Below are 23,766 nucleotides of genomic sequence, written 5' to 3'. Positions count from 1 at the left end.
CTGAGAGTTTATGCATTAGCCAAAGCCATGTTCTGGCATTTGCCATCTACTGTAATCTCTTAAATTACCAGGTGCATTGGTGTTGACAGACCATGCTCTGGCTGAAGAAGGAAATCTAGGAGGCAAAGATTCTGAGAAGTGGTTTTGAACTTTACAGTAAAACAGTTACTTATATCCAAATGCATAAAAGTTTCTTCTATGTATGGGCCCAATCCTGCAAAGGAAGTTTAGTCTAAGTGGTGTTGTGTTGTACCTAATGATGATTAACAGTATATATGCAGCCTCATGGGTGTCCAAATGGTGCGGTACAAACAAATAACAAACTTCATGCCCCGAGGAGTTTGCATGCTTTAAGATGTCTGTATATTTGGCTCAGTCTTGCATCCCTTGTCTGCTCCAACATTTAAAGTGTGCGGGATTGGGGCCCCTTACTCTGCTGAGCGGTGTCTAGCCAGTTACAATAAATAAAGTTTTATGCAGAAAATATGCCATGACAAGATAAATTGAGTGGCGACTGGAAGCTTCACTGGAGAGAGAGGCAAACACGCGCGCACACGCACACACACACACACACACACTCAAAAAGAGAAAACAATCTGTCCTGTAGCACCGTAGAGACGAGCAAACTGAGATGAAGTGGGTTTTGCCCACGAAAGCGCATGACCTAATAAATTTGTTCATCATCTCTATGGTGGGTTTTGCCCATGAAAGCTCATGACCTATTACATTTGTGCCTCTAAGGTGCCATAGGACTACTCATTTTTACAGTTACAGACAAACAGGGCTACCCCCTGAGACTTTTTACCAAACAGAATCGGAGGGCCTGGATGTACTAAATTGCAGGGAAAAAGGAATAATTCATTCATATTTGCAGAGACACATTCAAACAGTAGTTACCTGTGTTCTTTCCCTGAATCCTTTTTTCAGAATTAACTTTCCTGAATTAATTTTAAAAAAACACACACCCTATACTCACAAAGGCAAAGTTACTAAAGCTTCACTTGGCAACTCTTTCCTCCCCCCTTCCATCTTTACAGTGGTATGGTCTGTGATTGAATGAGACCTAGAGATACCAGAGTAATGTGACAGCCTCCCAGATTCAGCTTTGCTTGGGCTGTGTCCCTTCCCTGCTGAGTCAGAATATTTACGTTAATGTTTTCCTCTTTATGTAAACAGGGGCACATTGAGGTAGACAGTGAGACAATCTTCAGACTAGCAGCCCTGATTTTACAGGTAAGATTATCCTTTCTTGTGCGTGTTGTTGCTTTTTAACATAATCCACAACTTTGAAACTTTAACGTTTGCAGCAATTTGTGGTTTATTTGCACTATATTTTGCACCATCTACTCTACAAATATATTGTTTCTGAATACGGGTGTGGCTGCTGTTTTATTAAGTCCAGTTAGAGAATTTACTATTCAAACAATTCACATGGGATGGGAGGAGGATCAAATGTAACCTTTTTCGGTAAGAAAAATCATTAAACAGAGTGATTCAGTCAGATCTGTAGCTATTATAGCAGGTTTCTAACCTGTTTGCCACTCCCTCCAGTGCCACAGATAATTGACACGTGGTTGTTTTTATGGCAGATGTTGGCAGGCAAAGGGAAGTACGGTGCTGTAGCTATAAGTTACTGCACCACTCCTGTGAATTTTCCTTCGAGAGGACTTAAAATACAATTGTGTTTGTCTCTGTTTTGGTATAAATAAATAGCTTTCTCACCATTGATTTTTTTGTGTCAGATCATTAACTTTGTTCATGTGGGGGGGGGGGGGGGGCGGTTTGTCATTAGATTTATACTCTATTTATGGTATCATCTGTGATTGAACATAAATTTCTGAAAAATATCGTAACTAAGTTTTCATTGAGAAATGCAGTGCTTGGGCTGTGTGAAGGATTGTTTTCATCTTGAATGAACGCTAGCTAACCCATCACAACCGCTGACCTTCTTGCATTGTCGGTCTCTTGCTGGATGGAGTGATTATGGAGAGTCTTTCTGTTTATATCTCTCAGTAGTAAAAGTGTCATGGGGGTTGAATGCGAAATTCATCAATGTTTTGGGAGCAGCATGCAGGTGGATAATCTTCAGCTGGAAACACACTGAGTGCCAAATTCTGCTGTTTTACATATGCATGCCACTCCAGTGACTTCCCTTAGGGTTGCATGAAGAGAACTGAAGTCAGGATTTAGCCAAAAAGTTAAAATTAACAATGCTGAGAATAGTGAAGTTAATATTCCAGACTTTGAAGAGATCACGTTTTAATTTTGTCACTATTTTTCAATTGCAGGAAGCTAAAGGTGACTATTCCAGGTAATAACATTTGTCCTTATAAAATGTATATGCTTCATGTCTATCCTTCTTTGTTTTCCTTAGTGTTTTAAGCAATTGTTTTACTGCCATCAGCAGGAAAGGAAAAAAAAAATCCAGCCTTGTGTGGTAACTGAAGAAATACCATCACTGCCATACCAGACAAAATCTTTTGAGTTCACGTGGTGAAGCTTTTGTTTTGTGAATGGGTTCTGAATACAAACAGTCTGTTCCGAACCTTCCCAGTCAGATCTCACCAGATAATCTGTGATTCCTTGAAGGTGGGACACAGTTTCACATCAGAGACCAGGACACACTGTCCTGTGTCTTGGCTGTTTTGTGAAGCGCCTAACGACCCTATCTGTGTATCGTGCTAATGCATGCGCAGAAAGATGGAGTCTGTCAGCTGCCTGCTTTGGAGATCAATGCTGTGCTTTCTTTGGCAGCTGCCCTGCAGGGGCCTCACCCTTCATGCACTTGACCTGACAGTTGTATTGTGGCTGGTGTGAGACTTTGACTGGTTTGGGGGTTTAGCTACCTAATGCCGCCTAATCAGACGGCATTTACCCCCGATAAACTTTGTTTCTTGGGTGCATCACCGGCCTGTGGAAAAAAAGTAAAAGCTTTAGGACTGGAGGGAAGAGACCTTCAATTAGAAACAGCTCACTGAACAAACAAATTCAAAAGGTCAGCTTCAGTCGTGTTAATGTTTTACTACTTGCGGAGTTTTCACATAGGAAGGATTCATAGAATCATAGAATCATAGAATAATAGGACTGGAAGGGACCTCGAAAGGTCATCGAGTCCAGCCCCCCGCCCTCAAGGCAGGATCAAGCTCCGTCTACACCATCCCTGACAGATGTCTATCTAACCTGTTCTTAAATATCTCCAGAGAGGGAGATTCCACCACCTCCCTTGGCAATTTATTCCAATATTTGACCACCCTGACAGTTAGGAATTTTTTCCTAATGTCCAATCTAAACCTCCCCTGCTGCACTTTAAGCCCATTACTCCTTGTCCTGTCCTCAGAAACCAAGAGGAACAAATTTTCGCCTTCCTCCTTGTGACACCCTTTTAGATATTTGAAAACCGCTATCATGTCCCCCCTTAATCTTCTTTTTTCCAAACTAAACAAGCCCAGTTCATGAAGCCTGGCTTCATAGGTCATGTTCTCTAAACCTTTAATCATTCTTGTCGCTCTTCTCTGTACCCTTTCCAATTTCTCCACATCTTTCTTGAAATGTGGCGCCCAGAACTGGACACAGTACTCCAGCTGAGGCCTAATTAGTGCAGAGTAGAGCGGCAGAATGACTTCACGAGTTTTGCTTACAACACACCTGTTGATACAACCTAGAATCATATTTGCTTTTTTTGCAACAGCATCACACTGTTGGCTCATATTCAACTTGTGGTCCACTATGACCCCTAGATCCCTTTCCGCCATGCTCCTTCCTAGACAGTCACTTCCCATCTTGCCTGGTTACATTTGCCACGAGAGCTTTCAAGTGACACATTTTGTACATGCAGGATTCTGAGCTATCTGCTTGCTTGCAGTATCGGACTCAGGCTGCAAAATCCAGCAGCAGTAGAGGCTTGCTTCAGCATTTGTAATAGAGAGTTGTCAAGTAAGTTCCGATTCTTCTAACCAGGAGCCCTGCTCCTCAGGACAGTCCAGTATTTGAGCTTTCTGTCCGGGAAACAAATTGAGAAAATACTGGGCATATAAATGTCCAGTATTTTCAAATTAAGTAAGTTTTATTATTCTCATGAGTATCAGTAAATAGTTGCTTACTGCCTGGCTGATAGACACGCACACACTGCGTGAGCGTGTCTACCAACCAGGAAGTACGCAACTACACAGTAGAGAGGAGGGGGGCGGGGCCGAGGTGGGATGGAATCCCCGGGGCAAGACTGACCCGTGTGTCCCACCAGTACCATGCATGGGATGGGCAGCACTCCCGGGATCTGCGTGTGCCAGGGTCAGCCCCACTCCCCGCCGGCCGGTTCCCCCCGCTCCCTTCCCGGCCAGCACCGCTCCCCCCAACTTCCTCCCGGCTAGCCCTGCTTCCCATTGGCCAGTTCTTCCTCCCCATCTTCCCCGGCTAGCCCCATTCCCCTTCCAGCCGGTCCCTCCCCCCCCCCCCCCCACACACACACACATATGAGATCAAGTGTGTCCGGTATTTTTTTGAAACCATCTGGTAACCCTAACCCTGGTCTTTCTTCCACCAAAGTTGTTCACAAAACTCCCAATGACTTAAATGCTTCAAGGTCCTTCCCCTTGAACAGAAAACATGATCTTGTGGCTAAAATGGTGGAGTGGACCCATGAGTTCTGTCCCTGATTACAGGACTTGCTGATGGTCAAAACTCACTGTGCCTCCATTTGCCTATTTGAAAAACAAGGCTAATATGCTTCCCTACGTCACAGAGATGCTGTGAAGATTAACTCGCTCCTGTTTGCAAAACTGTGTTGGGACGATCACAGGGAAGATGCTACTGAAATGCACAATTAATTACTTCACGCCTTCTTCCTTTTTTAAAGTGCCACTCCCACCCTGGAAGTACTCTTGTGCAAAGGCATAGCGTCGGCTGCTAGGATTGTTCCTGGGTCATATCAGATGCATTAATTTTGGTTAGTCTCTAAGGTGTCACAGGACTCCTTGTTTTTAATGTTACAGACTAACACGGCATCCCCTCTGAGACTATATAATCAAATGTGTGTGTCAGACTTAACACGATAGCCGAAAGAAGGAATTCGATTCTGCATCTCAAGAGTGATTATTTAGGTCATCGGTGATAAAGAAACTAGCTCAGTTACCAGTGTATCTTACAAAAATATTATGGAACAGGTCTTGTGTGCCAAACCCACCCTTAGAAAGAAAGATACAGTGCATTCCAGACACAGTCTCATTATTTATGCAAGTCTGGTATTTAAGCAGCCTTCCCCTGGTTTCTGATGTATTAGTTGTTCCTAATCAGTTCGGAACTGGATAGTGAACTACTTTGGACAGTGGCTATTATGAGGCGGTGTTTACTGGATACTGTCACCATTCATTTTTTAATGTGCAATTTTATTTTTAATAAACCTCAGTACATAGGAATTTGCTTGCAGAGTTGAAAATGGGCTATACGTAAGAGTATTAAGTGAGCCCTTCTGTGCCCGGTTGATTTTCACATGTCTGGTGGCAAAAGGAATTTTTTGGAACTGCAAATTGAAGCTGTGGAGAGGAATAGCATTACTGGGATTGAAGGATTTTAAAATGTGGTTCATATCCGGATGGTGATCTGTGCATTGAACTCCCATGGAAGTCAATGAGAGTCTTGCATGCTGGGTGTGGCCCAAGGGAAGGGAACAGTCACGTTGCAAAAAACTGTCCCTACTACTGAGCGAGAGAACAGGTTTTTAAAAAAATCTGTTGTTTGCAATAAGAGAACATAGTTTTTGCTTACTTTAGAATCCCACTGAAAGGAAAAAACCCTAGGAAAGACCGTCCTAGAGAAACTTTGCAGTATGGCAGCAAAATGGCATCTGGAAGATAAAGAACATCTGATTTTTACCTTTTTTGCGTTAATTCTATTATGGGCAACAGAATCTGAGGAATCAGGACTAGGATAGGCCTTTATCTAGTTCAGAAAGAGGGGAGATGGAATTTTCCAAACTGTGACCAAGTCCCCTTTTTTAAAAAGGACTTAAGAATCTACGTCCCATTGACTTTTAAGACTTTCCAAAAACCTAAGTGCCTAAGACACTTTTGAAAATGGGACTTCGCCGCTTAGGCAGCTTTGCAAAGTGAACTCAAGATCGGGTTCTAAAGCTGCAGTAGGGAAGCTAACTGGATTTTCAAATGCTCCTGTCTGCGGTTTTTGGCATCTAAATGCCCATACGCACCCAGTCCATAGGCATTTTTGAATAGCTACCCTGTATGAATATGTCATTGGGAATCTATCTTCCTGAGGTAGGTGAGGTCTACCCCACTCGTATATCACTTTTGAATATTGGACCCATGGGCGTCAGTGCAGCTAGTCATGTGTTTTGGGCAGCATTTGCCTCCACTGTGCAGTCTAAAGTTACTGCTGGTTGCAAGAACAGTTATTAGAGAGGTGGCAGCACAGTGCAAATGATGCGACTTGCCATTTGTTATCAATCACGAGCAGCTCAGTTCCTTTTCCTGTTTACTAAATTTGTGCTCCCGGCCAGGATAATTATACTCTGTTTATCAGGAGCTGTGTACAGTGGTGTCACAGCAATGTGCACTGAATGGCCAATCTACGTATTTCATGGGACACTGCTAAGCTTGAGGTGGCCAGACACTTGACTTTTGATGTAGCTTCACTGACGTGCTTTTGAGTTACGTATAAGATTGTTTTGAGCTGGTACAGATCTTTGGCCCCTGGTGAAGAGAAAGATCATGTTTTGCCTGTATTCACTTTTCAGTAGTACCCTGTGCATTGTCATTAATTGCATGCTTGAACTTAAATTGAAATTCCTATAACTCATCAAAACTCCTCTCATTGCCGGCAAATTGGGGGATGCAATTATTCCCCTCCAACTGGCACTAGTGAGGCGGCATCTGGAGTCTTGTGGGTAGGTTTGGTCCCCTCACTACAGAAAAGATGTGGACAAATCAGAGAGTGTCCAGTGGGGGGCAACCACAATTATTAGAGGGCTGGGGCATATGATTGTGAGTGGCTTGCTTACTGGAGTAGCCGGTTAACGGGTGCCCAGCCAGAACAACCCCCGCCCGCAAGATGGGATGCCTTGGTCAGGGGCTGTTCCAGACCTGCTGAGCCCACAGTTTTAACGGGAATTTACATTGTGAGGAGGAACTGGGCTTATTTAGTCTACAGAAGAAAAGAGTGGGAAGGGGGGGGGGATTTGATAGCAGCCATCAACTAGCTGAACTGGGGGGTTCCAAAGAGGATGGAGCAAGGCTGTTCTCAGTGCTGACAGAATGAAGAGCAATGGTCTAAAGTGGCAGCAGGGGATGTCTAGGTTGGATATGAGGAAAAACTATTTCACTAGGAGGGTGGCTGAAGTCTCTTCTAACCCTACTCTTCTGTCATTCTGTGATTCATCCCTTCCTCCTCCCCAGATCTCACTATCAACAGATGACTTCTTTAATGCACTACCATGTTTTTGGTGAAAGAGAAAAAGCTACAATCCTCAGTTGGGAATGGCTTGAACCTGTACATTCCTGTAAGATCTTTTTGTATGTACAGGTTGGACCTCCCCGGTCTGGCATGCTCAGGAACTGACCGGTCCTGAACTAGGGAGTTTGCCAGTCTGGGGAGGTCAATGGCACACCTTCTGCTGCCAGCCTCCAGGCTCTCTTCCAGCCACTGGACACCCCTGCTGGTTCCAGCCCCCGGCCACCCTGGCCCAGCCTGACGGGGCTCCCATGCTACCTGCCCCCACTCCGCCCAGGCTGCTGGCCCAAGCAAGGCTGCTTGTCCCCGTACCGCTATTCCAGCAGGGTTCTTGACCCCGGCAGGGCTCCTGGCTTTCCTGCCGATGGCCCAGCTGGTGTTCCGGCCCCAGAAGGGCTCCTGGCCACCAGCCTTCCGGCCACCTGACTCCTGGCCTCCAGGGCTTTCTGGTCCAGGAACATCTGTGCTCCTGCTGAACCATGGATGTTGCCAGACCAGAATGTCCCAGATTGGAAAGGTCCAACCCGTAGTAGACGTTAGGTTCAAGTTGCAGTTTCCAGCATGGTTGATGGTTAGAAAATATTTGTGTTGTGTTCATTTTTGGACTCCACTTGTAACTTCATTTTTATAAAGTTAATCTTATCTCGAGGGGTAACAAAATTAATAGACCGGGTCTTCTGGTAATTATTCATAGTGTAAATATGAAATATATAGCATGGTACTGCTCTGGAAAATTAGCCAACTTCCTTTCCCCAGAAGCTTCTAAGGAATATGCATATATTCCCCAATGCGATATTGTACAGTGCTGTTTTATTAATGCTATATTAAAGTTTTGGCAGTATCTGATTTGATTATCCACCTCCTTCTATATAGTGTGGTACAATCTTACTGTTTGTGTTTTCTTTAGTCTTTATAGAATAATATTTTCAAAAGATAATATATTATCTGTCAGAATAGTTATGAGTTCCATGTTCTTCAGGTTTCTACAGCTTCTGGGGCATGACTAAAAACAGACAGGATGATTGAAATGAAGATTGACAATCCTAAATCTTGTGCTTCCAGCAGCAAGAAAAAGTTGATTAAAATCAGATTAAGTACTGTGTGCAGTGTCAGGAAAGTTACTTTTTTAAAAGTTTACTTTTGGGCAGATAATCTTAGATCATATTTTCCAAAGTAATTTCAGAGCTTAAACCCAGGCTGCCTGAAAGTTAATTAAATTGCTGGAGGAGGGCTTCCATTTTCTGTAAATAGCTGACACATTGGATTTCCATTCTAGCCTGTGGCTGCAAAGATAACTACCGACTGGCATAACATAACACAGACAATGTAATGAATTCCTGTTAGCTGACATATATGAGAGACTGGGGTTTATCTTTACATAGGTGATAAACATAGTTTGTGAAAAGACATAGTTTGTTTAAATGATATCCTTGCAGACTGCAGTTGTAGCATAATTGTAAATTCAGGGACACTGAAACCAAATTTCATTGAGGAATAAATTAAATATCTTGTTTTTAGCTATAATGAGCTAGTGTGAACAACATTCTCCAAATGAAGAGTGTAATAACAATATGAGACCTTTTACTTGAAAAGCTTATTATTTTGCTTAACAGACCAGAAGATTGTTTACAAGAAAGGAATGTTTTACCCAAAAGTTGAAACCAATAGCTGCTTTGCAGATGTTCAGAGTTCTTTGTCTTGTAGAATAGCATCTGTTTGCCATATTTCTCATCCGATAACTGACATCACTTTAAAAATAGTGGATCCTGAAGGATTGGTCATGGCATAGAAAGGCTTTCCTGTCTAGCTTCCGAGCTGAAGTGCAGCCCAGCAGGTTGTAATGGCAAACGTTGTAATTGTTTGTCAGCTGAGAAAAATAAGTTGGTTCAGCAGTTCCCAGCAGTCATGTGTCCTCATCACAAAATCCCAGTAATAAGGAGATAAATGTCTGTGCAATAATATTACAATATAGTATACCCCCAAAACAGTCTATTGTAAATGCAGTCTATTGTCAGTACCCTATAGGTAGCTCGTAAATCAATGTTGACTCTCTGGCTTTGCATTATGCTCATGTGAATGTGTTTCTGCTTGTTTGCCAAGTGAATCATTGTGTGTGTTGCCTGACAACATTTACTCTTTACATAAACTTTTTCCTCAGATACCTCCTTTGACCTTTGTTTCTAATTCACTAACTCTGTTCACTAAGGGCTGAGCAGGAGGTAGGGTGCAGGAGCATGCTGGGGGTGTGGCATCTGGGTGGGAGGGAGGCTGCAGGAGCAGAGGGGGTGCAAAAGGGAGCTGGGGGTAGGGGCAGGGCACGGCTGTAGGGTCTGGGGGATGGGACGGCACTTACCTGGCACAGCTCCCCAAGGCCGCACATAGCTCTGTGCCCCCCCCCCCCACTGCTCTCAGGCACCGCCTCCTGCTGCTCCTGTTGGCTGTGATTATGGCCAATCGGGGGAAATCTCTCCAGAAAGCACTTTGCAGCCCTGCTGTTTCCCCAGCCAGGGGAGGGAAAGCAGCAGTGCGGAGCCACTTCCTTCCCCCACCAAGCAGAGCCCCAGCTTGCTTGACTCCAGCCTGCAAGGCTCAGGGCTCCACCCCTCCTTCCTGTGGGGCCACGGGGCTGGAGCTCTGGGGAATGGGGCAGAACAGGACAAGCTCTGTGGTAGGAGTATTTGGTAGGAGGCCCCGACCATTTTAGTATATGCATCCGCTCCAATAGCCACAAACGGGCTATCCGCATTTGAATGGGGGAATATAGAGTGGATATCTATGTATTTACAGGGCTCTACCCATCAAAATTAGGTTGCAGTCTACTTTGGGGTTCCAACCCCCGTTTGAGAACCACTGGGGTAAATGGAACATTTTCAACCCGTTGTACTTGATGGTCATACAGAGGTCAGACCAGAAGGCCAAGAAAACTGCTGATCAAGCTCTGAAAACCACATGCCTCTTAGTTTTGTCATCTTAGATTTCTCTCCTGACCTTTCTGCGGTTAGACAGAGGAGATGGCCTTTTAGACGCAACAGATCCAAACCGTAAAGGGCTACCTGTTAAAACCAGCAGGTTGGCTTGCTCTCTTGAATCGCATGTGCTTCCCTGAGAGCACAGTTTAGACTGATTTTTCTCTTACCTCTTTCAAGCTATGATAGAGTCTTGAGAGTGAATAAATTCATGCCTCTTTCATGTCTCCTCTGCAGTCAGAATGAAAGAAGAACTTCCAGAATTAAGTGGTCAGGTTGTGAAATACGAGCTGCTTGTGATAGATTAAAAAAAAAAGGTCTGGTAGCACTTTATAGACTAACAAAACATGTAGATGGTATCACGAGCTTTCGTGGGCACAGCCCACTTCTTCAGATGACCGGAGTTTTGAGTTTAGGATGTGCAGATGAAGAACTCCAGTCATCTGAAGACGTGGGCTGTACCCACAAAAGCTCGTGATACCATCGACATGTTTTGTTAGTCTATAAAGTGCTACCAGACCATTTGTTGTTTTTTCCTGTACAGACTAACTTGGCTACCCCCTGAAGCTTGTGATAGATAAGTTAGCTGTCAGGTTGCCCTGAGCTTCATGGAGCCAAATTTGCCCCTAGTGTATCTTCATTGACTTAGTTACACCAAGGAGTAATTTTTGGCTCCTGCTGTCTAAACTATAAGCATAACATTGCACACAGTCCTTGCTACGCTCCAATACTTTTTGAGATAAAAGCATGGTTTTGGCTTGTTTACATACTGTTATAGTAACTCCTAAGAGGACTCAAACTGAAAGTTGAGAGAGAAAATATTACTGGGCTTTTTTTCCCCCATTGATTTACATTGTCTTTTTGACAGCACATTGTGCATAGTTCCTTGATGACCCCCCATGCTAAACGATTGCTCAGGCACAAAAAGTCGTGTCCATCTAAGGGTTTGCAGCTAAAAGACATTTGCCAGTTTATTCTGTTTGTGTGGGTCTTTCAGCCAACCCCAAGGGAGAGAAAATACATTTTAGAAGAGGAAGATTTGATATAAAGCCTACCGAGCTCCGCAGGGGGATTTGAAGGCAGATGCTGTTCCTGCATCTCCTTCTAGGTCTCATTTGGAAAGGATCAGATTTCAGACTTGAGGGTGCCTTTTAAACATTTTTCTATCTCCTTACAATGATCTGTGTGAAGGCTTCATACAGTCTATGGAGTAAATATGTATTTTTGTGGTTATCTGTACAAACCATGCAAAAGTCAATAACAGCACAGAGGGTATGTCGGCACAGCAGTAAAATAGCCATGGCTGACTTGTGTCAGCTGCCTCGGGATTTGGAGTTATACAATTGCAGTGCACATGCTAGGGCTGGAGCCCCCAGGCCCTAGGAGCCCCCAGGCCCTAGGACCCCAGCTCTGTCCAGAGCCCCATTGCAATTATGTAATCCCACAGCTGACACAGGCCAGCTATGGGAGTTTTACTTGGGTGTAGACATACCCTTATACCTGATCTACACTACAGCGGAAGGTCGAATTCAGATATGCAACTCCAGCTACATTAATTACATAGCTGGAGTTGATACATCTTAAATTACTGTCCACACAGTGGGAGGTCAATGGGAGCAAACACTCCTTCCCTTACTCCTCGTGAGGAGCAGGAGTACCGGTGCTGACTGGGGTACCCTCTGAGTTCGATTTAGCGGGTCTTCACTAGACCCACTAAATCAAACCCCAGAAAATCTACCACGACAACGTCAATCTTTCACATAGGTGTGTCTAGACTACATGGCTCCATCAACGGAGCCATGTAAATTAGTGTATTCGGCCAGGCAAAAAAGCGGGGATTTAAATAATCCCTGCTTCGTTAAAATAAACATGGCCGCCGCGCTGTGCCGATGATCAACTGATCCGGCACAGCGGGGCAATCTAGACACGCTGCGGTCAACAAGGGAAGCCTTTGTTGACCACTTCACCAAGGCTTCCCTTGTCGACCGCTGTAAATCTAGACTGCCCCACTGTGCCAGATCAGCTGATCATCGGCACAGCCCAGCGGCCATGTTTATTTTAACGAAGTGGGGATTGTTTAAATTCCTGCTTCTTTGCCTATGCCGAATACACTCATTTACATGGCTCCGTCAATGGAGCCATGTAGTATAGACACACCCATAGTGTAGACATGGCCTTAGTGAGTCAGGTGTAAATGCTGTGAGGGAGATAGCCAAGAATATGTAGGGAATGTGTGTGGAGATAAGGTGATTTCAGAGTTATTTAATAACATGATCTTATGTGGTCTAATGAGGCATAGTGTGATCTAAGAATAGCATGCATTTTTAAAGAAATCTATCATGGATCTAGGCAGGCTACTATAGTTTTAGGGCTGGAGTAGCATCCAGAACAAGACTACACAGACTCAAGGATACCTTTACCCTTATCCCAAGTACATCTTCCCATCCTTCATTAAGCTGAGGGTTTACCTCATGCCACGTGAAATTATTTTCCAGTTACTGTGTGTTGCAATGTGTTCTCAGTCACACTGGTGAATATTTGGAGAAACTCCACTGACTTAAGTGACCTTTCTCCAGATTTACACCAAGTAACTGAGAGCAGAGTCTGGTTTAATGTGGCAACCTTAGAATTCCTTCTCTATAACTCCCTAATTTTCTCACTCTGCTATCACTGTCTCAATTTCGTTGCACATATTGCACTGCCTACACCCAATGGGAATGAGTGGGGTAGTTTTTGGGGGTCTTTTAAAATATCTTTGTGAGGACTGTGATAACAAGCTTTAAGCTTGGCTGCTGTATTCAGACCCACAAAAGAACCACGACTAATGTGGCTAATCTGACTTTTGTATGAACAGACAGCATTCATGAATGTTAGCAATAACAGTCTGCTATTTCGGGGCAAGGTTTGGGATCCTTTGATCATCATGTCAACTGTGAATAATCTTCACTTGTTCAAGAGCAAATCCCTAGGTAAATTGAAACAGATTTGCTTCCTGCCTGGTCTAATGGGGAAACATTAGCAAATGCACATGGGAACTTTTACAAGTTAACAAGATTCTTCTCTGGTTCTGCCTGTGGAATACCCAATGGCAACAGTGGAAGTTTTGTTTAAAGTCTGAGGGTTCATATGTTCAAAATACTCCGCTCTCAATATTTTGGAGCTGGAGAAGAAGAGCAGCCAAGGGGTTAGGGCTACAGACTGGACGGTGTTCCATTCCTGACTCCAAGACAGACTTTCTGTGTGATATTGGGCAAACACTAACCCTCTCTGCGCCCAACCTCTATAATGGGGTAATAGCATTTCCCTAAGGGCATTATGAGGATACATACAAAATTAAAGATTGAGAGATACTAAGGCAATAGGGGCCAAATTTGTGTGTTTAGCTACCTCGTTGAAAGAGATACACTAGTGCAGTGGACTTCAGAAAATAATACAGGCCGTCCTCGCTGTAAGTCCAAGATACCTTTTTAAAAAACTTGGACTTAAAGTGAAACAACTTACAGCGGTTTTTTTTCCCTGTGGCTGACTTTCATTTGCGCATATAGGTATGGTTGGTTTTTTGTTTGTTTTTTGTGCATCTTAAGAGCAGGGAATGGCAGGACTTATAACACATCAGTTCCTGCAGGCGTCAACGATTTCAGTGTGGAACCGATGTATACTGGTGCTACTCATCGCATGGACACCTTATAGCACCTTCCATCTGAGGACCTTTGAGTTCTTTCCAAACATTAATGAATCAGGCGTCCAATGCTTCTGTGCAGTTGGTTACCATTTTTTTTTTTTCAGAAAGAGACATTCGGATGCAGAGAGCATATGCAACTTGCCCAGCTGAGCAGTGTGTAGTAGAGTTGGAATGGGAACCTAAGTCTCCTAACACCAGGGCTCTGATCCAACTCTCCTGGAAGTCAGTGGAAAGAGTTGATGGAAATTCTTGTTTTCATAACAAGCCCGTCTCCACCTATAATATGTTTTAAAATTAGTCTCTCAGCAGATAGTAGGCTAATCACCTGTCAGTGGGCTTCAGCTGTATGGTGCCTTCCTTCCAGGCCGTAGGGTTCGAAAGACATTTGTCAGATGCTCCAGTGCCTTTTGCCATAGCCTATACTTAGCCAGTGTTTGAGGGGACAAACCCTGTAACCGCTCCACACAGAGACCCTCCACTGGCTAAAGGAAAAAGGGCCTGATTGTGGAATGTCCTAAGAACCTTTAACTCCGATTGACGTGGATCACTTGGTCAGCCCCTTTCAAGATTTGGGCCTTTTGACTAGCAAAGCTTCTTGAGTGTTTTGGAATTCTATACTGTAGCACAGTGATTCCCAATCTGTTGATACTGGGGACCAGTAAACCCATTCACAAGCGTTTGGAGCACTGGTAACATTTATTTGTATATTCATTAAGCAAATGATGAATATGCCCTACCTGCCTGGCGGGTTGTTCCTACCCCACCCCCTCCTGCCTTCCTGGCCCCAATCCCAGCTGCTTTATCGGCCGGCGCTGGCTCCCACGGCTGCGTCTGGTGCCGGCCATACTGTGTCGGTGTGCATGGTGCCTGGCCTTCTCCCTGGGTCCTAGCGCCCACCGGATCTAGCCCCGCCACCCGGAAGCATGCCCGGCAGAGACGCCACGGCAGTGGGTTCTCTCCCAAGAGGGCTGAGCCACCGAGCCACCGTGCTCAGCAGTGTGGGGTGCTGCTACCCCATCACACAAATTAATAGGATCGAGCATGATAATTTTTCTAAGGATCGGTGTGTTTTTTTCTAAGGACCTGTACTGGGTCACGGACCACACTTTGAAAAACACTGCCGCAGCAGACTAAGAGATTAGGGAAATAATACAGATATCTGGGGTCTGGCACAAAGAGGATCAGTCAAATGAACGTGTCTTAAAATGCTGCTCCAAAATCCAGCTGCTTTATATGCTTCTTCCCTCTGCGTGAATCTCTCGTGTTGGATTGTATTCTGTTTGGTTTGAGGGTTTTTGGGTACTAAATTCAGATTTCCTAATCTCATTGTCAAAAGTTCTCCCTTGCTCCACTTGTTTCTCTAACTCCCCTTTAATCTCCATCTACACCCCTTTCACTCCCTATCGTCCACCCTCATTTTTTTATTTGCCTCCTCTCACGCCTGATATCATACCTCCCGTTGTGCAAGGCACAGCATCTCAATGAATGCACACCAAGCCTTCACCTCCCTTTCCTCCTTCAAATACTTCTGAAAACACATCTGTTCCAGACACATTCCAGCTATAAGGCAGGCATAATGGAGTTATTCTTCAGATCAGAATCGTGCCTGGTGTGTGCCTATCTTATGTACATAGTAATGCACAGTGTTCTTGTTCAGTGCTAGTCAATCTTTGTAAAGTTAAAGGAGTTAGCAGTTCTCAAGAAATGGGATAAGTGTCAGAATATACCAAGTAAACTAACAGAATATTTACAGATCCCATTTCCAGCATTTAATTTGTGTGTGCCTTCTTTTTCTAACACGAAGCATTTAAAGAACAAGAGGGGAAATTTTAGTAGAAAAGAGTACATAGCAATCTTGTATTGCTTCTTGCATGTTCCAGTCCCTTTCCTTGTTGCCATGTATCTTATTCTGGGAGACAAGGAAGGGATTCAGATAATGAGGAAGTTGTGATAGAGGCCAAAAGTAAAAGAGGAGTCTCTGGCCTCTCAATAATCCAAACTCCCGATTGGCTGAATAAAATCCATGCCTCCACTGCTATTTGGATATGTGCGAGTGTTCTGTGTTGATTTTTGGGTGCAAAATGTTTTAAGGAAGCCTGATTTTCAGAAACGGAGTACTCCACACTCTTTGAAAACAAGGCCACTGTAATTAGTTGAATTCCCAAAATCCTTTAAAATATCGGACTGCATATAATATACCCAGAAGGATACATGTGCTAATAACTAGTTCCCAATTATTGGACATAGTTAGGTTAGTATGAGAGGACCACAGGCTCCAACATTACAGGAAAATGATACATGATAATCTTTCCTGGTGATAGAAACCTGCCTTACATGACATTTGTTTTCAAAACAGTTCAGGAGTGACAGGCATCTCATATCATTTTGTTATGGTACATCCCAGACTTACCCAGAAGTTGTTTAAGATGTACAGAGAAATGTGAAGGTGTTGAACTTTTCTGCCATATCAAATGCACAGTAATTAGACTGTTGGTTAATGCTGTCCTGGGTGTGCCTGTTGCTTTTGTACTTCATGCTCCACATTTTATGATAATCTCCTTAACCAAATCTTGTTCCATCAAAGCTTTTACATTGAGTTACTGCATTAGCAACAAAAATAAATTGTTATTTGACAGTGGGCACACAGAAAAGGCTGGTCACCTATTGACAAATGGTTCTAATTAGTGCAGTTCTGCCGTGTCAGTAAATCTTTGGCTAGGAGGGAGTGTTGTATCATGAAATCACAAGCTGTGAAGATACACATATTGAGAGTGCAAATACATTATGAATCCTTTTAATTTTTTTTTAATTCGTGGCAACGTACTTTCAGCAATGTGCTCCATTATTGTCTGACTTAAATGCTTTTTAAAATTCTTACGGGGATTTACGTACCAAGCTTAAATGTTTTGCCAAACCTACTTTTTCTAGTAAAAAGGTGAGTTTTTTCGATAGGCAGAAAAAGTTGGAACGGACTTGAGAAAACACGGTAGTTTATGTGATTAGATTTTCTGTTCATAGCACAATATGTGTTTGGATTTTGTTGTTGAGTTTGTTTGGGGTTTTGTAAGGACTCATTCCACCCACAGCACATTCACTAAGATCAATAAGAGTTGTACATGCAGATCAGGGAGAATATCTCGCCCTAAGCTGGTTGAGATTGTTTTAGAAAACTAAATATAGCTGAAACATAGAATGCAAATGAAAACATGGTGTTGTGAAAAGCATAATGCAGCTTTTCATTTAAATCTCAGAAACAGGGTTTTCCCATCCAAATGATAGTCATCAATTCAAGTTATGTTAAAATGATGTTACATTTTGTCCCCCTATATACAGAGTGGCGTGGAAAACAAAAGAGAAAATGCACTTTTTTTTTCATTCTCCTCCTGGAGGAACAATACTTCAAATGAGCCCGTCTCAAATTCTCTTCCTAGGAAAGAAACAAACTTTTTTTTCCCAGAGAAATTTCGCCCTGTTGACCCTGGGCATTTTAAGTGTTGGAATGGTGCCAGGCACCACCGGGGCTGAGTCAGGAAGAAGCCCCTTGGTATTGGAGATCAGATTAAATTCTAGTGGGGGCCTCCCAGTCCTGACAGCCGAATTCCAGCATTGCTTTTAAGAGGGCTGGCTTGTGTTATCACCTACTGCAAACAACCCACTGCTTACAGTAACAGCCACCCACCCTCGCATTCATACAGCCGGAGTCATTTTTCAGTCATGGCTTTTAGAATTCTGCTCCCTGCTAGGCAGGTTGAGCTACGGCTCAAAGTGATTTACTCTTTGTTTGGGTGGGTAGTTTCGACAGTGGAGCAGCGGGACTTTCTGTCCAGTCTCCCCTCTTTGTGCTTTCACCTCTTGTTCCAGATCCTGTAAAAACCAAACACCAACTGGCAGTTCCACTCCTTGCTACTTTCCTCTGGATTCCTCACCTCTGAGAAACTGCGGAGTCTCTTATTAAGGCCTGCCGTAGTGACTCCAACGTAGAGTTGGCGGATGGTTTAACAAAAAATACCAACACCCCCCCTCCTCCAAAAAAAAAAAAACACCAGGAAAAAATTCTGGTGAGGAAAAAAAAGGGGGGAGACCAAAGTTGTTGAGAAACACACAAATAAAGGTGGGGGGAGACCAAAGTTGTTGAAAATTGTTCCTGCCGGGCTTCCATCTGAAGGAAACAGAAAATACCGGATATTTCACATGTCCAGTTTTTTCTGTTTCTTTTACCGGATGGGGGACCCAAATAATGGACAGTCCAGGTGAAAACCAGATACCTGGCAATCCTACTCTAAAGGTCGGGGGAGAAGGTGCTTAGTCCAGAGGGAGAAGTGATAATGAACGTTTTTGGGAGGAGGGGAGAGGCTCCGGTGATGGTTTCTTACTCCCTGGCCGTGAATCATCACAAATGCTAATCTCTAGTGTGTAGTCAACAGCTTGACGCCATGTAAATTCCAGGCTGTGCAGTTTACCAGAGGGCAGAGATACATGAAAAATTAAGTGGATGGACAAACCCTTTTCCCTCATGTTTTCCATACATTCCATGTTTCACCTTATGGCTATGGAAAAAAGGAACTCAGCCTAGCCATTAGAAATGTCAGGCCTCCTGCTTAACAACCAAACTCTCCTACCCATAGACTTGTACTTCCAGGAGCCATGCGGCAGAATACTATGCTGAATATGTATCTTCAAATAGCATGTGAAAGGATGGCAGGATGTGAGATTGGGACCTTGGGAAGGGACAGTTTCCAAGGCCAGGCCCTCTCGGACAAATACTGTTTTATTCTTTATATTTATGGGGAACTGGGTTTGTCGGGGGTGATGTTCTGCAGCTAGAGGGCCAGATCCCCAGCTGGTGCAAGGCATCAGCGCTCTGTTGACTTCAGTCAAGTTAAGTCAAATAACACTAATCGGGAAGCTGCCCAGACTCTTTACCGCTAGACCAACGCTTCAAGTCCACTCGAGGCCTTGCGCGTGATTGCGGTTTGGTACTGCTGCAGAACAGTTCCCTTCGGCTTGTGACATGAGCTGATGGTCTCAGTGTGCAAGATTTGTCTAAAAGCTGTTACAGGCAGTCCCCGAGTTACGTGGATCCGACTTATGTCGGATCCCTACATACAAACGGGGCTTTTCTCGCCGCGGAGGATGCGGGTGCCGGGACCCCCAGACGCACCGCGGTCCCGCCGCCCGCGTCCTCTGCAGCGAGAAAAGCTGCTCCGCATCTCCCTGGTCTGCTGGGGGAGAGGGGGGCGCACTAGCTAACCCGCCGCCCGCGTCCTCTGGCTTTGCTCCGTGTCTCCCTGGTCTGCTGGGGGGGAGGGGGGTGCAGCTAGTGCGCCCCCTTTCCCCCAGCAGACCAGGCTTTTCTCGCTGACGCCTGGGGCAGAGCAGCTGGGTGCTGCTGGGTTGGTCCCCGCAGCGCCGCTCCTCGGCGCTGTGGGGACCAACCCAGCAGCATCCAGCTGCTCTGCCCCAGGCGTCCCCAAGTCAGCCGCTGCTGAAACTGACCAGCGGCTGACTACAGGAAGCCAGAGGCAGAGCTACCCGGGACCTACCCGGCAGCGCCCCAGCTGCTCTGTCCCAGGCATCCAGATTCAGCCACTGTTGAAACTGACCAGCGGCTGATTCCAGGAAGCCCGGGGCAGAGCAGCTCTGCCTTGGGCTTCCTGTAGTCAGCCGCTGGTCAGTTTCAACAGCGGCTGAATCTGGACGCCAGTTCCGACTTACATACAGATTCAACTTAAGAACAAACCTACAGTCCCTATCTTGTACGTAACCCGGGGACTGCCTGTACTGATAGCCATTGGGAGGTCTCCAAAACTCACGTGTGCCAGCCCCGGAGGGCACAGAGCATGCTATCCTCACAGAAAGGCAGCAGGCGGTGCCGAGCTCCGTGCATCATCAGGGGGCATATGTATTTGATTAGCGAGGACCTGGGGGCCTAAACTGGAGCCCTTATCTTGAGCTCTCATGTGGTGAGAGTCCTAGCAATGAAGTAGAAAGCCAGAGGTGACTAATATAGGCACCTAAATGAGTAGCCTGGAATCCAGAGATGCTGAACGCCCATTGAATTCAGTGAGGGTTAGCTGTGGAAATCAAGCTACCTTCTGAGTACCTCAGTGCTGCTGGTATTGAAGTCAGTGACAAAACTCCCAAACGAGGGTCTTTAAATATGAATTTTGGTACCAAACATTAGATCTCCGCCAGCTGTGAACATTGTGGCCTCAATGCCTGTATTAAGGAAAGACCTATCGTGGTTTCTTGAGGAAAATAGCTCCCATTTTCTTCTGGAACTTTTCCCAGCCAATATATTTAAATGGAGTTTACTTAACAGAGTTTACTGACCAGGAGTGCTCAAAATCACAAGTCTGGTCCCCCAAAATTGAGAGACAGGCTTGAAGACCATGAGATTTTAAAACAAAAATAAATACGGGCAGAGAGAGTTCCTTTCATTTGGTTTCTAGTTCTGAGCTTTTAGGATGCACTTGTGTTATGTTTTCAAGATTTTTCTCCACAACCCTGAGGGTTAGAAAGTAACTGGATTTTTTGTTTGTTAGTTTAAATGGAAGCTGAGAATCCCATGTAACCTCTGTTAATCCCAGCAGCTGAAACGATAAAAAAGAAACACCAAATATCGTGAGGGTTGACAACACGGGGAGTTTAAAAAAAAAAGTCTCCACAAATCTGTATGTTGTGGGATTGATGTGCTGATCTGAATGTCAAGAGCCGTGCGTGGTTCTGGCATAAGAGAATTAGCCATGGGAAGTTCAGAAATAAACTGTAAAGTCAGTTGGTACAATACGCCATCTTTGGTGGCCACTTCAGCAGAGGTGGTGAAGAATAAAACGAGGCTGTTGATTGACCTCATCCCCTAGAGAAGGTGCCTCTGTCAGGTTGTTAGGGTGACATGGAAGAAGCTTGTGCTGCTGTTAGCTGATGCTCTGAATACACACAGGGCTTTAATTTACAGTGCCATCCACACAACACCTGCCAAAAGCACTGAGCAGCCTTCCAAGAAACCAACTTTTTAGAGGTACCCTGGGCCTGTATTGCTTTCTCTAAATGCAGCATTACAAGATCTTTGCCCTCTGCTGCTGTGTGGATGCTGCACTCCTCTCTAGCCATGCACAGTGGCGCGCACTCCTAGAAATTCTGAAAGAGGAATGGAAAGTGTCTGGGACACAGCCTTGCACTGGAGAGTGATTGGCAGCCTGGCTCTCACAGAGAAACATGAACTTCCTCCATGAAGTCAGCTTGTTGAATTCAAAAATCAAGACCGTTGTTAGTGAATCAGCACAATACATTCTTTACATGGAAAAGTCATGTGTATGCCTGTTCCTACCACTGCCAAAGCATGCAGAAATCCTGCAGAAATGAGGCGTGCAAGGTTCAGCTGATTGATTAATGGAGCATATAAACCGGAAATTTTAACCATTTCAGTGCCAGCTATCATTGGGTGCCAGTTTGTTTATGCAAAAATTGATGTGTGCTGAATTTACTTTCACTAGACTATTAACTGTTTTCCTGCAACATGTCAAAAATTGAATTTCTGATAGTTTGATGATGGTTTTTGTCCCAAATTGGACCAAAAAGTCAAAATATCCAAACTTTTCACACAACGAAAAGCTCAGAAAGAATTCTGTTATAGAGGTTGAAAAGTTTTATTCATTTCAACATTTTCAACCAGAACAAACGTTGGCATTCCCTGACTGAAATCTTTCATTTCACTTTGCCAACTGAAATGGAAATAATTTATTTTGGGTCTTGTGGATGTTAATCTCTGTGTCTACATACCCTCTGCAGTGTTTCATGGGAATTGTAGTTTTAGGTTAATTGACTATACCTTTTTTTTTTCCAACAGAAAAATAGTGGGTTAGAAATTTTTTACCAGCTCTAGTAAAACCTGATTATATTAGGTTCATTTGCTTTTTCATGCCTAGAATAGATGGGTTGCCTAATAGGAGTGGATTTCCAACTAAAGTCTGGACAAAATTCACTGGAAACTTAAAAAAAAAAACCACCATTGTCATTCAGACAAGAGGTTTCAATTCTGCAAATGCTCAAGGCAGGTTTCCTGTATTCTGCCTGGATTCCACGGTATTTTTTAAAGATTGAATACCATCTCTTCTTTTCTTCCACAGCCTCGTTTCCCCATTAGCCTTGATATTGTGCTCGCATTGAATGATTACACTGGTGTACAGCACAGTATTTTATAGAATTGCCATGTGAGAAGTCTTATAGAGTTACATTGCTAAGTAGGTGGAATATGGTGCAAATTAACATGTTGTTGGGCAGCAAATCCCCAGTGGCTTTTCTTTCTCTGGAGACTAATACATGCATCTGTGATTTAGCAGCAGTAACTTTTGTATCGTTCTTATTTTTAGTGATGATAACACAAGAAAAGATTTAAAGGCACTGTCTGCGTTTCCTACCAAGACATTGCAGGAACATCCCTCACTCGCCTACTGGTAAGCTCCTCACTAATTTAGAAATGTAAATATGAATAGCAATTAGTGGCCATCAGATCAGTTTTACACACTGTGGCTACATCTACACTACAAGGTTTTTGTGCAAAAACAGCTGGCCACACCTCAAATGAGCTCTAGTGCAATTAAATGGGCAGTTAAACGGCAGGCAGAACAGAGGGCTTTTTCCGCCATAGGTAAACCTCCTTTTCTGAGACATAACTGCTTTTAGCGCTATAGCTATTGCACAAGAAGGCAAGTGTGGATGCTCCAGAGGGGTTTCTTGTGCAAGAAACTCCTATTTAAAAAAGCACGGGTGATCTGATGGCCATTCTGTGAATGGCCATCAGAGCTTTCTTGCACAAGAACGTCCATGCAATATGGACACTCTCTTGCACAAAAGCATATGGCTTTTGTGATGTGCTTTGAGGTGTGGACATGCTCTTGCGCAATAAGTTTTTGTGCAGAAACTCTAGCGCGAAAGGCTTCTTGTGCAAGAAGCATGTAGTGTAGACGTAGCCTGTTTGTATAGATTGTAGCATGTATTATAAATGGGTTTGATCCCCAGTCCTGTATCTAAACACTTCCAGCCTTTAGGAGTTCTGAATACAAATCCAAACCTGGATTCCAGTGTGGTTGTTAGCCCCTACCTTTGTGACAGGATCAAACAAAATCTCTGGATCATCAAACGTGAGGAGGACTTGAAATCCAAACTCCAGCTCAGCTCTGAATTTTGCATATGGCACCTGTTATTTGTATCAGGTGGAATTAAACCGTTCTCCAGGCATGGGGGTGTCTGAAATGCAGAACCAGTTTCAGTTTTTGGCTTTGAGATCCTCTCTAGCATGTGCCCCTAGGTAAGAAATACAGCTCAGCATTTGTGATGTGCGGAAACAATATTATTAAACGTTAAGATGCTTTCATCTAATTGATCCCTTTTATGCAGGTATAGTGTCATCTGTTTTATTTTGTTTCTAAGCTCTAACTTGTTTTTCTCACTTTGCCACTAACATTTTTAGAAAGATTTATTTTTTTCCTATGAAGTGCTAGGCAACAAAATCATTTGGCTTGTTTTTCATTTCTCTCTAAGTGCACTAGCGGTCTGAATGCATATTGTATTTCTGATAACAGCAGAACAGAATGTAGACACATTGATGGAGTGACACTGGTTTAAATTGTTGATTATATTAGGTTCATTTGTTACAAG

The 23,766-nt window shown here is 44.0% G+C and overlaps 1 protein-coding gene across 5 annotated transcripts in view; it reads left to right on the top strand.

Moving 5' to 3' along the window:
- FRMD4B (FERM domain containing 4B) overlaps positions 1 to 23,766 on the top strand; it is a 229,673-nt gene that overhangs the window by 162,565 nt on the left and 43,342 nt on the right. For all 5 annotated transcript variants that reach the window (XM_075938573.1, XM_075938572.1, XM_014571990.3 and 2 more), the window contains 3 exons: positions 1,177 to 1,233; positions 2,289 to 2,311; positions 22,479 to 22,562. In XM_075938573.1, coding sequence (XP_075794688.1) covers positions 1,177 to 1,233; positions 2,289 to 2,311; positions 22,479 to 22,562 — 164 coding nt within the window. The remainder of the gene's footprint in view (positions 1 to 1,176; positions 1,234 to 2,288; positions 2,312 to 22,478; positions 22,563 to 23,766) is intronic.

Source organism: Pelodiscus sinensis, chromosome 11 (assembly GCF_049634645.1).
Source record: "Pelodiscus sinensis isolate JC-2024 chromosome 11, ASM4963464v1, whole genome shotgun sequence".
NCBI lineage: Eukaryota > Metazoa > Chordata > Testudines > Trionychidae > Pelodiscus > Pelodiscus sinensis.
The sequence above is the reverse complement of the archived record's forward strand: the minus strand, read 5'-3'. Positions and strand labels throughout refer to the sequence as shown.